General features: G+C 34.1%; 1 protein-coding gene across 1 annotated transcript in view; it reads left to right on the top strand.

The window, feature by feature from the left end:
* CCDC7 (coiled-coil domain containing 7) overlaps nucleotides 1-14,263 on the top strand; it is a gene marked incomplete at both ends in the record, with an annotated part of 247,453 nt that overhangs the window by 193,989 nt on the left and 39,201 nt on the right. The window contains 2 exons of the mRNA XM_082681635.1: nucleotides 3,224-3,340; nucleotides 7,026-7,133. Of these exons, the coding sequence (XP_082537761.1) occupies nucleotides 3,224-3,340; nucleotides 7,026-7,133 (225 nt within the window). The remainder of the gene's footprint in view (nucleotides 1-3,223; nucleotides 3,341-7,025; nucleotides 7,134-14,263) is intronic.

Raw genomic sequence — 14,263 nt, 5'->3', positions numbered from 1 at the left:
ATAAATCTAAGATCTCTGTCGTGTGAGTCTGGTGCTCATACTCTTTAGACTAGGTTTTTACTTTTAGCGTGTCTTGCATTTTTGTTGTTTTTGTTGTTGAAATCCAGACATGATGTATTGTGTAAAAGGAACTGTGGCTTATATAGGCCTTTAGTGTGAGGCTTCATGTTTATCTGGTTAGGTATTAGGCTGTATTTTTTGTTTACTGTAGCTGTAGGTATCAGATGCTAAAAGTTCCTGTATTATCCCTTTTTTTGTCTCCCCTGATATCTTTGGGTTTCCCTTTAGATTCCTTAAGTAGGGTCTGAGGCTTGCTGTCCTTTTAGCTGTAACTTGCAATTATATAGGAGGCTTATTAATGTGGTGGTAAGGTGTCAGGGAAGGGGAAGCATTCTGTAATCCTCTGATTAGGTCTCAGTCTTTTAGTAAGCCTGTGTCGCTAGGTTTCCACCTTCACAAGTGTTTCTCATGTCTCTCCTACTTGTTTGGTAAGACAGGAAGGCTAGAAGGGGCTGAAATTTTATATCTACTCACCCCCATGTTGAACATTTCCCTTCCCTAAGGTCTGTTAGGTTCTGGTAAACGGTGTTTTGGTTAAGCTCTGGTAAAATAGATTCCCTTGAGGGCAGTCTTTTGTTAAGGAGAACAGAAAGCTCTGGGCATGATTAAAAACAGTTACTTTCCCCTCTCCCTGTTGGAAGCATGTGGCAATTTTCCTCTGATCTTCATCCTGAGAACCTGGTTGGATTTCCTAGACATGAAACTCATAGTAACATGGGGGTACCAGTAAGATTCAAGCTAGTATATACTGAACTTTCAGCAATTCATCAATCACAGTTTAAGTGTTCCTACTAGTCCTGACTTCAGTAGTGGGCTTCTGCTCCTGGGGTTCAGCTGCCAATAAACTATGCTTCTTTTATCCACCTCTCTCTCCAATTTGGGGGGCAGCATTTTGCCTTGACTTTGATAAGAAAAAAAATGTTTAATTTAAAAAGTTTGCTAGGCTTTTTTCTTATTGTGAGAGTGGAAGTAGTGACTTCCAAGCACTTTACATGTCATACAAGAAATAGAAGTCCTCTCACTACTATTATTTTAACATTTCAACATCCTGTATGATTTAAACTCTATTATTTATGATTTAGCGGCCTTTCATGTACACATTTTTTTGTTTTTCATTTATTGTACATTTGACATAAAACGTGTAAATTTAAGGTGTAAAACATGTTAATTTGATACATTTATATATTGTTATATGATTGCCATTGTAGTGATAATTAGCACCTGTATCACATTACATAATTATTCTTTCATTTTATTGGTTGGAATAATTAAGTTCTAGCCTATTAGCAAGTTTGATGATTTTAGTACAATATTGTCTATATTCGTTATACTTTGCATTAGATCTCTATTTACTACTCACGTTTGTATACTCTTAAACAACATTGATTCTGTCACCCCACCCCGTGTCCTGTGGTTAACCACAATTTCTTTCTCTGTTTTTACAAGTTTTGCTTTTTTAGATTCCACATGTAAATGATGTCATACTGTATTTTCCTTTCTCTGTATGACTTATTTCTCTTAGCATAATGTACTCATGATTCATCCATGTTGTCTCAAATGGCAGGGTGTCCTCCTTTCACATGGCTGACTAATACTCCATTGTATATATATATATACACCACATCTTCTTTATCCACATCCACTGATGGACTCTTAGGATGTGTCCATATCTTCCTGTTGTGAATAATGCTGCAATAAAAATATAAGTACATATATCTTCTCAAAATCCTGTATTTATTTGCTTTGGGTATGTACTTAGAAGCGGAATTGATGAATCAGATGGTAGATCTATTTTTAATTTTTTGAGGAACCTCCATATTGTTTTCCATGGTGGATAGACCAATTTACATTCCCACTAGCAGTGTACAGAGATTTCCTTTTCATTATATTTTTGCCAGCACTTGTATCTCTTGTTCTCTTGATGATAGCCATCCCAACATGTGTGAGATGATATCTCATTGTAGCTTTGATTTGCATTTCTCTGATAATTAATATTGTTGATCATCTTTTCACATATTTGTTGGCCATTTGGTTGTCTTATTTATTTAAATTAATTTATTTATTTCAATTTATTTTATTTTTGGTTGCATTGGGTCTTCATTGCTGCACACAGGCTTTCTCTAGTTTCAGCGAGTGGGGGCTACTCTTCGTTGCAGTGCACGGGCTTCTCATTGCAGTGGCTTCTGTTGCAGAGCATGGGCTGTAGGTGCACGGGCTTAAGTAGTTGTGGCATGTGGGCTCAATAGTTGTGGCTCGTGGACTCTAGAGTGCTGGCTCAGTAGTTGTGGCCCATGGGCTTAGTTGCTCCAGGGCATGTGGGATCTTCCTGGACCAGGGATCGAACCTGTGTCCCCTGCATTGGCACGCAGATTCTTAACCACTGCCTCACCAGGGAAGTCCAGTTGTCTTTTTTAGAAAAATAACTTGTTAGTTCTCTGCCGATTTTTCAGTTGGATTGTTTGGTTTTTTGTTATTAGGCTGTATGAATTCTTTATATATTTTAGATATTAACCCTTTATCTGATACATGGTTTCCAAAATTTTCTCCCATTCCAAAGATTGCCTTTTCACTATATTAATTGTTTCTTTTACTGTGCAGAAGGTTTTAACTTTGATATAGTCCCATTTGTTGAGTTTTTCTTTTGTTGTTTGCGCTTTTGGTGTTATATATTAAAAAAAAAAAATCATTCCCAACACCAGTGTCAAGGAGCTTCTTCCCTACATTTTCTTCTATAGTTTCATCATAATTTCTGCTCCATATATTTATCATACCAACTTTACCAGAACTAGGTAATTGTTAAAATGATAATGATTCACATTCTGGTTTTGTTTATAATTTTAATAAGAATATTTTTTGGTGCTTCACCATAAATCAAGGTGCTATCTGTTGGATTGAGACAGAAATATATTCTATATTAAGAGAGTAATGTCTAGGAGTAAATCTATAGTTCTAATTTTTCACAGAGTTTTATCAAGAGTAGATATTGAAATCTATTAAGTGAACTTCTGACATTTATTGAGTAATCATTTTTCTCTTCTCACTTGATGTAAGAATATCTTGCTAACCTCTAGACATTATAATCCTCTTGGAATTAGGCCGCAGTATGTGGTTTTCAGTAGTGTTTCTGTATTTAGTTTACTGAAAGTTTTCTTCATCTTGGTAGATCAAGATGCGAATGAACTCTCAGATGAGAATTTTATACTTGAAGATCTAGTACTAGCTAAAGGATACAAGGATAAAATTCAAACAAGTGGAGTTTATGAGTCTCAAAAATTGAGAGGTATGAATGATATTGATAAACATATTTTAAAAGTCATCATAAAATATTTGACAATTTAAAAATATATTTTAAATGTGCATCAATTAGTTTATGTTTTATAGTTGAATTTTTTCCTTAGGTTAGATATTTTAGAATACAATTTAACAAAAATTGAAATTCTGCAGAACTAATAAATGCTGTAATGATATTAGCACCCCCCATTCCTTCTTGTAGTCTTTAATATTCTCATTATTATACTGTATTTCTTAAATTTATTGAGCAAGAAACCCTGCCTTTCTCTTTTTATGGAGCAGTGTTTCATAGAGAACAAGTTTAGGACATGCTTTTCTAGGAATCTTATGGAGCTATTACAGTTATTTCATTTTTAAAAGTATGACTTATATCCAGCATTCACATTTCAATTCTTATCAAGTACATTATCTGCTAAAAATATTTGTTATTATCCAGTAGACCTATTCTTTATATTGTTATATGGTTTCAAGAAGAGAAAAGGAACATTTGTTTTTTATCTACTGGATCTTACTCTTGATATCATTATATATTTTCTACTATAGTTCTTTGATATTAGTGTATTTTTTGTTGTATATTTTAAATAAATTTATCTGTATTTTTTGTTTGCTTAAAAAATGGATTTGAGGAAAAATGGACATTATTAGAAAGATTGGAAAATTTTTATTTGGATTTTTGACTTAGTGTAACAGAAGATTTGGTTTATCTTTGTGCTTCTTAATTGGAAGATTGGGATTGACATATCTACACTATTGGTACTATGTATAAAATAGATAACTAATGAGAACATACTGTGTAGCACAGAAAGCTCTACTTAATGCACTGTGGTGACCTAAATCGAAAGGAAATCCAAAAAAGAGGGGATATATGTATATGTATAACTGATTAATTTTGCTATACAGTAGAAACTAACACATTGTAAAGCAACTATACTCCAATAAAAATTAATTTAAAAAAAGAATATTTTCAAGTGAAAGAGAACCAAATAAAACCTAGGTGTTTTAGGTTGTTTCTGTTACTTTTAATGTATTTTGAAATACAGAAAGGTATGATAAGAGTTAATGTAATGAACACTTGTGTGTCTGTTTCCCAGTTTAATGAATATAATATACGTTAAATATTGAAGTCCGCCCCTCTCTATTCCTCTCAGATTATTGCCTCCTTCTTTTCTGAATTTGATATTTATCATTACCATATATATTTCTTTATACTTTTGTTAGGTATGTTTTCATCTGTAAAGGATTTATGCTATTGTTTTGTTTGTAGTATGCTGTATGCTTTCTTAAGCAACTTGCTTTTTTGGTTCAAGATCACTGTTGATAATTCTAGTCCTTATTCATTTATTTTTATTGCTGTATATTGACCTGGTTTATGAATATATTATAATTAATTTGCCCATTCTCCTGTGGATGAATATTTGTGTTGTTTCCATTAGGAGATGCCTATCTTCTTATGGGAGGTAATGGTAGGGGTAGTGTTTAAAAGTACGGATGCTGAAAATAGACTGCCTGTCTTTGGTGCCTACCTCTGTCTCTTACTAACTGTGTAAGCTAGTTAATCTCTCCATGTTTCAGTTTCTTCATCTGAAAAATAGGGCTAGTAATAGTATGTACCTCACAAAATAATTGTGGGAATTATATGAAATACTTTAAAACAATGGATGCCTGAGAACCACCAGATGGTACTGAACCCTGTATATACTGTGTCTTTTCCTGTGTTTCCTGTCCATAATTTATTTGATGGTCAATAGGTCATTATTAGTATAATAAGGGTTACTATAGCATAAGCACTGCAATACTATGACACTCAATCTGATAACCAAGATAGCTACTAAGTGTCTAATGGGCAGGATATACAGCATGGATACGCTGGACAAAGGGATGATTCATGTCCCAGGCAGGACAGAGCAGGACAGTGTGAGAGTTCATTACCCTACTCAAAACAACACGCAATTTGAAACTTATTAATTGTTTATTTCTGGAATTTTCTGTTTAACATTTTTGGACCAGGATTGACCACGGAAACTGCAGATAAGGGGGGACTACTGTATTTTTGACCTTGTGAAAGAAATAGAAAATTCCATTTTTATGTGCTATAGCATAGGATTTAATCCTTTAAGATTTACGAAGAATTCTACCCATGAAAATATTTGTTCTTGGAAGTTTTCAAAAGTGATTAATTTAATTGCACATTTTAATTTTTAATTGTTCTTTCCATTTTTTTCCTGGCATATCTTGTTTTTTTTTCTTCTTTTGAAAGTACCAATTTAATCTAGATTTTAAATCTTATTTCTGTTCCTAGATGATAGAGATATATTGGTGGATAAATGATGATGTTTTCCAAAGAAATATAACCAGTTATTGGCTTTCAAATCCCACCCACATGTTAGAATTAATCCTTTCCCAAGTTAGGTAATTCTCTTGGGTCAATAATTGATGATTTGTTTTATCCTACGAACATGCTTAAAACTTTTTAATTACTTGCAGATATTTTAAAATCTTGGAGTTCTTGTAACTAACTACCTTTCTAGGTTCTCTTGCGAATTTAGATGACCCAGGAACCTCAGACCTACATTTGTAACAATCAATGGGAGTAATAACTTTATATAAGATATGTACAGGCATACCTCAGAGATATTGTGGGTTTGGTCCAGACCTCTGCAATAAAGTGAATATCACAATAAATTGAGTCACACAAATTTTTCGTTTTCCAGTATATAGAGAAGTTATGTTTACACTATACTGTAGTCTATTAAGTGTACAGTAGCATTATGTCTAAAAAAATGTACATACCTTAATTTAAAAATACCTTATTGCTAAAAACTGCTAACGATCATCTGAGTCTTCAGCGAATTGTAATCTTTTTGCAATAGTAACATCAAATATCACTGATCACAGATCACCATAACAAATATAATAAAAATGAAAACATTTGAAGTATTGCCAGAACTACCAAAATGTGACACAGAGACATGAAGTAAGCAAATGCTGTTAAAAAAACAATGGCACTGAAATATAAAGCAGAAACTAACACACCATTGTAAAGCAATTATACGCCAATAAAAAAAAAATGGCGCTGATACATTTGCTCCATGCACAGTTGCCACACACCTTCAATTTGTGAAAAACGCAGTATCTGCAAAGGGCAGTAAAGGTGAAGCACAATGAAATGAGGTATGCCTGTGCTCTCCATTTCATTTCTGCTATTCATGCCACTCCAAACATCATCAGGTTTATTTCACTCATACTACATTCTCAATCTCAGTAGACATTTCAGTTTACTAGCTAGAGTGTAGGTTTTAGAGTCTAAAGGAACAAAATTCATTTCAAACTTTTGTGCTTAATAACTATGTGACCTTCCAAAATATGCATAATCTCTCTAAGCTCTATTTTCCTCATCTGTTAAATGAGAATAAAAATACCTACTTCCTAGAATTCTTATTAAATGAGATAATATTTGAAAAGTACAGATATAATAATATCTGGCAACTAGTAGCTAGTAAAGTTTTAAAAATTTTTAGACATATTTGTATTTAATTGAATAAGCAGTATGTTAAATTGTTAATTAAACAAGATTAAATAAGTATACGGTAAATCGCTCTTATTAACTTTATAATTTTACCCCAACAAAATGTTAGTTTTAAATCAACTAATCTGGCAATCTATTATTATTACAGTTAAAAATGAAGCAGCCTCAAAACATCCAGATACAGCAGAAAATCTTCCAGCAGTGAATCCATCAGTTAATGACCTAATATTTCAATTAGGTTTAAACAAAGTGGTAGGTAAGTAGAGATTTATAATGGTTGGGCACAGTAGAACACTTACTGAGAGTTACAGTATTTCAACTGTGTAGTACAGTTATTAAAAGAAAACAAGAAATTCAAACATAGAACAACCTTTCTCAATTTAATACAGTTGGCCCTCTGTATCCATGGGTTTCACATCTACAGATTCACTTGACCACAGATCAAAAATATTCTGAAAAGAAATTTTCAGAAAGTTCCAAAAAGCAAAACTTGGATTTTCCATGCACTGGCAACTAACTATCTACATAGCATTTATGGGTATTTATATAGCATTTACATTGTATTAGGTATTATAAGTAACCTAGAGATGATTTAAAGTATACAGGAGAATGTGCATAGGTTATAGGAAAACATTACACTGTTTTATACAAGAGCCTTGAGCATCTTCAGGTTTTGGCATCCACAGGGGATCCTGAGACTAATCCCCTGCAGATACCGAGGGACAACTGTAATAATTTCATTATTTTATTAACCAATCAATATATCAATTAATATGTATCTTTTTTTTTTTTTTTTAAGTGGTACATGGGCCTCTCACTGTTGTGGCCTCTCCCGTTGCGGAGCACAGGCTCCGGACACGCAGGCTCAGCGGCCATGGCTCATGGGCCTAGCCGCTCCGTTGCATGTGGAATCTTCCTGGACCAGGGCACAAACCCGTGTCCCCTGCATCAGCAGGCAGACTCTCAACCACTGCGCCACCAGGGAAGCCCAATTAATATGTATTTTAAAAGAATTTATCATGTGCTCATTACTCCACCAAACAAACATTAATTAGGTAATGCTTAAGAGTTTATCTGCTCATAAAAAATATATGTATAGGCTTTTCCCTACATTATGAATTTTCATGACATAGACTAGATGCTATATTATCAGTTCCTCAGAGAACACAATTTTCGTTACTTATATCATCTTTTATGATAACAAGACAATGAAAAAATGGAATTATCACTAGATAGGCAATATGGCTGCTTTGTGATCTTCTTATCACAAAGTTGGCAAATTTCTAATAGTTAAAAAACCTGTGCTAGGGAATTCCCTGGTGGCCTAGTGATTAGGATTCAGGGCTTTCATTGCCATGGCCTGGGTTCAGTCCCTGTTCAGAGAACTGAAATCCCACAAGCCATGCAGCACGGCCAAAAAAACCTATGTTAAAGCTGATGTGGCCAAAGGACTAAGTACTTAAGTACTTTGCAATAAGATAAATTTAAGTGTTCTGTAGCAGCTTTCAAACAACCACTTTAAAGCAGATGTCAGCAAAATGGCAGACTAGGAGGCCCTAAGCTCTTGCTCCCTGACAGAAACATTAAAAAAAAAAAAAAAAAAAAAAGAGGGCTTCCCTGGTGACGCAGTGGTTGAGAGTCCTCCTGCCGATGCAGGGGACATGGGTTCGTGCCCCGGTCCGGGAAGATCCCACATGCCGCGGAGCAGCTGGGCCCGCGAGCCATGGCCGCTGAGCCTGCGCGTCCGGAGCCTGTGCTCCGCAACGGGAGAGGCCACAACAGTGAGAGGCCCGTGTACCGCAAAAAAAAAAAAGAAAAGAAAAACAAAAAGCAGAAAGCCATCAGAACCAACTTTGTCAGAGCACTGGGAAACAGTGAAATGTTTACAGTAACCAAGAGAATGCACAATTAAGAAAAAGCCATCTTCAAACTGGTAAGAAAATTTTGTGGAGATGTGAAGCAGTGCCCAGCACAAAAAAAATCTACAAAGAATAGGAGCACTCCTAGCATCGAAGGGATTACCACTAGACCTGCTCTATAGAAAATGCTAAAGGAAATCCCTGAGGTTGACGTGAAAGGATGTTAGACAGTAGGTTGAAGCTGTATGAAGAAAGATCTACGGTATAGGTAAGTACATGGCAAATATAAAAGCCAGTATTATTGTAATTTTAGTTTGGAGCTCTACTTTTAATTTTATACAATAGTTTAAAGAAAAATAATTATAAGTCTATGTTATTGGGCACACAGTGTATAAAGATACGATTCATAACATCAGTATCAAAAAGAGAGGGATTGAGCCGTATAGGAGTACAGCTTTTGGATGTTATTGAAGTTAATTGGCATCAATTTAAACTAGATTTTTTATAACTTTACGATGTTATACATAATCCTCTTGGTAACCAAAAAGAAAATATCTGTAGAATATACACAAAGGAAATGAGAAAGGAAACAAAACTAGTCCCTTAAAAAAATCAATTGACAGACTTCGCTGGCCGTCCAGTGGTTAAGAATCTGTGCTTCCAATGCAGGGGGCATGGGTTTGATCGCTGGTTGGGGAACTAAGATCCCACATGCTGCATGACACGGCCAAAAAAAATAAATTGAACACAAAAGAAGGCAGTATTAGAGGAAATGAAGAACAAAGAAAAATAAGACATACAGAAAACAAATAGCAAAATGGCATAAATAAGTCCCTTAAATGTAAATGGATTAAACTTTCTAAACAAAAGGCAGAGATTGACAGAATGGATAAAAAAAAAATATCCAACTATATGCTTTCCATAAGAGACTCACATTAGATCAACAAAATTGACAAAACTTTAACTAGACTGTTGAAGAAAAAAGAAAGAAGACTCACGCTATTAAATCAGAATAGAAATTGGGAACATTACTGCCAATTTTACAGGAATAAAAAACATTATATTTATTGAATAAGGAAAAAAAATCATTAAATCTCAATAAAACACTCTTCATAATATTTCCTTGTTTGACATTTGTATCTGTAAAAAATACAAAAGAATTTTAGCAATTTTATAGTAAAATATTTCCTCCAATACTGGGAATGAGATAAACGTGTGTTATCACTATTTCTACTCATTTTTGTACTGGCAACCATAGTTCTTACAAAAAAATGATAAAACTTGTAAGCATTCAGAGAAAGAAATAAAACTCATAAATTGCAGACGATGTAACTGTGCAGGTATGTAGTCTAAAAGAATCTGTAGTCTACAGATAAACTCTTAATCAACTGGATTTATTAAAATTACTGAATATAAAGTAAAAATGTATAAAACCCAGTTTTATTTCTATATACTAAGAACACAAAATTAGAAAATGAACATTTTTTAGGAATGATGAAATTTTGTATTAGCACCAAAACAAATAAAAAATCTAGGAATAATTATTTTTTAAAGATATGCAAGACTTCTGTCTTCCACTTTGTCTTCCACATGTAAAGAACTTGGAAGTCCTCACTTCTGCACTCCAAACCAATAAAAGCTGAAAAAACTGACAGTCAACAACTCTTCTTAGCCCTGTCAGAGAATTGAAGTCACAGGGCAAACTGCCACTCTCAATCTGTGGAGATAGATGAATACTGAAAATTACATACTCCTGGGAGTAGAAACCAACACTGGAGCCAGCAATTAGGAGGAAAACTTAAGAATAATTGAACAATTGCCAGAAACTGAACATGAACTAGGTTGAGCAATAAAAAAATTCTAGGACACAGCCCTGGATATGCCATACACTTTCATGAAATTTGCCTCCAGGAGCCCTACCAGGTACCTTAGCTGAGTATCAGAAATAAAATCTACTCATGCTTTCAGCAAAGGGAGGAGAAAAGTAAACATTTGAAATACACCAATAGCATTCTTCTTAACAAAGGCCTGCCTTCAAGAAAAACTACTTTACTAGAACCTAACAGATGTGAGGTAAAGGAAATACCAAACTCCAGCCTCTTGGACTTTAAACATTGGGGAAGGGAGATATCCAAGTCCAGCCCTCTTTAACCTTTCTGTCTAAAGAATCTTGAAGAATCAAGAATCTAGAAGAATCAAGAATCTTGTTTCTGGGGGAAACAAGCTGAGAAGCAATTGTGAAAGTCACAGACCAGAGGAGACTGCCAATAAAAGACCGAGATCTAATCATAGGATTATAGAATGCTTTTCTACTCCCTCATACCTTACCACCACTTCACCAAGGCCCATGGATAATGGGTTACAGATGGAAAAACTGCAATTCTCAGCTTCCATTAAAGAAGTATTTTCTAGGGAAAGCCAAAGACAATAGGGGAGACCAAAAAAGGAAAATAAAGGAAATTTTAGCCTGTGACACCAGCTACAATAAAACAGAAAACACAGTCTAACTCGTCTCCAGTTGAACATAAAACATCATAACAAAACCGTATATACTTCAGTTCTTTTACCTGATATATCATGTCTAGCTTTAAACAAAAAATTATAAGGCATGATAAAAGCAAAACACACAGGCTGAAGACACAAAGCAAGCATCAAGACCAGATGCAGATGTGGCAGAAATTTTGGAATTTTCAAACTGGGAATTTAAAATAACTATAATACAATAAGGGCCCTAGTGAAAAAGTAGACTACATGAAAGAACATATACATAATGTATGCAGAGATTAAACCTCTAAGAAATAATCAAAATGAAATGTTATAAATCAAAAGCACTATAACAGAAATTAAGAATGCCTTTGATGGGCTCCATAGTAGACTGGAAACAGCCAAAGAAAGAAATCAGTGAACTTGAAGATATGGCAATAGAAACTTCCCAAACTGAAAGGCAAATTGAAAAATAACGAAAAAAGTGGAACAGAGTATTTTAAAAACTGTCAAAAATCAAAGGTATGATTTCAGTGAGCCCAGACTCTTGCCTCTTCCCATACATAGAAAAGCGCTAAATTCCTTAACTTGGGTCATCTGGTTTTCTTTAATTAACAATAATCTTGAAGTTCAGACTACCTGCCCTTTGTTACAAAACTTCTATATAACCTAGCTCCCCACCTCACCTCCTCGGAGCAGTTCTCACAGGGTTACTTGAAATGCTGCCTCCCAGGCAGCCACTATGGAAAGCAGTATGAAGTTTCCTCAAAAAAGTTAAAAATAGAACTACCATATGGTCCAGCAATCACACATGTGGGTATATATCTGAAGGAAATCAAATCACTCTCTTGAAGGGACATTTGTACACCCATGTTTATGATATATATACACATATATGTATGTATATGTGTTATACACACACACACATAATCTAGCCATAAAAAAGAAGGAAATACTGCCCTTTGCAACGATATGGATGAAACTGGAGGGCATTTTGCTAACTGAAGTAACCAGACAGAGAAAAACAAATGCTGTATGGTATCACTTATATGTGAATCTAAAATAAGAGTCAAACTCATAGAAACAGAGAGGAGAATGGTCGTCACCAGGTCCTGGGTTGGTAGGTTAAATGGAGAGTGGTTGGTCAAAGGGTTCAAACTTTTAGTTATAAGATAAATAACTTCTGAAGATTTAATGTACAGCATGATGACTATATCCAGTAATACTGTGTTGTATACTTGATACTTTCTGAGAGTAGATCTTAAGCATTCTCACCAAAAAAAAAAAAAAAAAAGAGATAGTAACTATGTAAGGTCATGGATGTGCTAATTAACTGGATTGTGGGACTCATTTCACAATACATATGTATATCAAATCATCATGTTGTATACTTTAAATATATTACAGTTTTTTGTCAATTATACCTTATTAAAGCTGTAAAAAAATAAATACATGCACAAAGAGGCACGCACACGCACAGAAGGTAAAGGCTTAGAGAAAGATATACATGAGTAGCTATATTATTACCAAAGTAGACTTCAGAGCAAGGAAAATTACTAGGAATAAATACATGCATTAGGTAATGATAAAGGAATCAATTCTTCAAGAAGACATAACATTCTTTAATGTGTTTATACCTAACAATAGTGTCTCAAAATACATGAGGCAAAAACTGATAGAACTACAAGGAGAAATAGACACATCCATTATTATAGTTGGAGACTTTAACACCCCTCTATCAAAAATGGACAGATCCAGCAAGCAAAAAATATCAGTAACAGCAGTTGAGTTCAACAACACCATCAATCAACTGGATCTAACTGATGTCTACTAGAATACGTCCTGCAACAACAGAAGGATACATATTGCTCTCAAATTCACATACTCTGCTCACAAAGATAGACCTCATTACAAAACAAATTATACCTTGAAGATTTTAAGAAATAGAAATCACAAAAATTATGCTCTCAGCCCACAATGGAATTAAACTAGAAATCAATCATAGAAAGATAGCTGGCAAATCCCATAATACTTGAAGATGAAACAATACACTTCTATAGCACATGTTCAAAGAAGTATCAAAAGAAATAAAAAATATTTTGAAGTAAGTGAAAATGAAAATACAACTAATAAAAATTTATGTGACACAGTGAAAGAAGTGCTTAAAAGGAAATTATAACATTTGATGCATATATTGGACAATGAGAAAGATCAAAAATCAATTATCTAAGCTCCCTTAGTAAACTAGAAAAGGAATGGCAGAAAATATTTGATAAGATGGACTTGTTTAAAATTAATACTTATACTCTGTGAAAGACACTTTTAAGAGAACAAAAAGACATGCCACATATTGGGAGAAAATATTTACAAAACACATATCTTAAGGACTTGCATTTGAAATATATTTTAAAAGATTGAATTCAACACTTAAAAAAGAACCCAATTTAAAAACTCTCAGAATATCTGAACAGACACCTTATCAAGGATGATGTGAAGATGGCTAAGTGTGTGAACTCATATGTCATTGGATAAGTGCAAATTAAAACAACAATCAGATACCTAATGAAACACACCTAGGAGAATGGCTAATCCAAAACACTGACAACACCAAATGCTGTCAAGAAAGTGGAGTACAGGAACTTTTGTTCATTCTTGTTGGGAATGCAAAATTCTATACCCACTTTGGAAGACAGTTTGCATTATTTTAAAGCTCAACGTACTCTAACCATACAATCCAACTGTTGTGCTCTTAGTATTTACCCAAATGAGTTAAGGTCTTACGTTCTTGCAATAACCTGCATTAATGTTTACAGCAGCTTTATAACTGCCCCAAACTGGAAGCAAACAAGATGTTTTTCAGTAAGTGAATGCATAAACAATCTGTGGTACATCCATATAATGGTACATTATTCAACAATAAAAATAAATGGACTATCAAGCCAGGAGAAGACATGGCAGAAACTTAAATGCATATTGTTAAGTGAAAGAAGCCAGTCTGAAAAAGCTGTGTAATTTCAACTGTATACCGCTCTGGAAAAGGTAA

This window comes from Grampus griseus, assembly GCF_964374135.1.
Source record: "Grampus griseus genome assembly, chromosome: 2".
NCBI lineage: Eukaryota > Metazoa > Chordata > Mammalia > Artiodactyla > Delphinidae > Grampus > Grampus griseus.
Note: the sequence above shows the minus strand (reverse complement) of the source record. Positions and strands in the feature narration are given on the sequence as shown.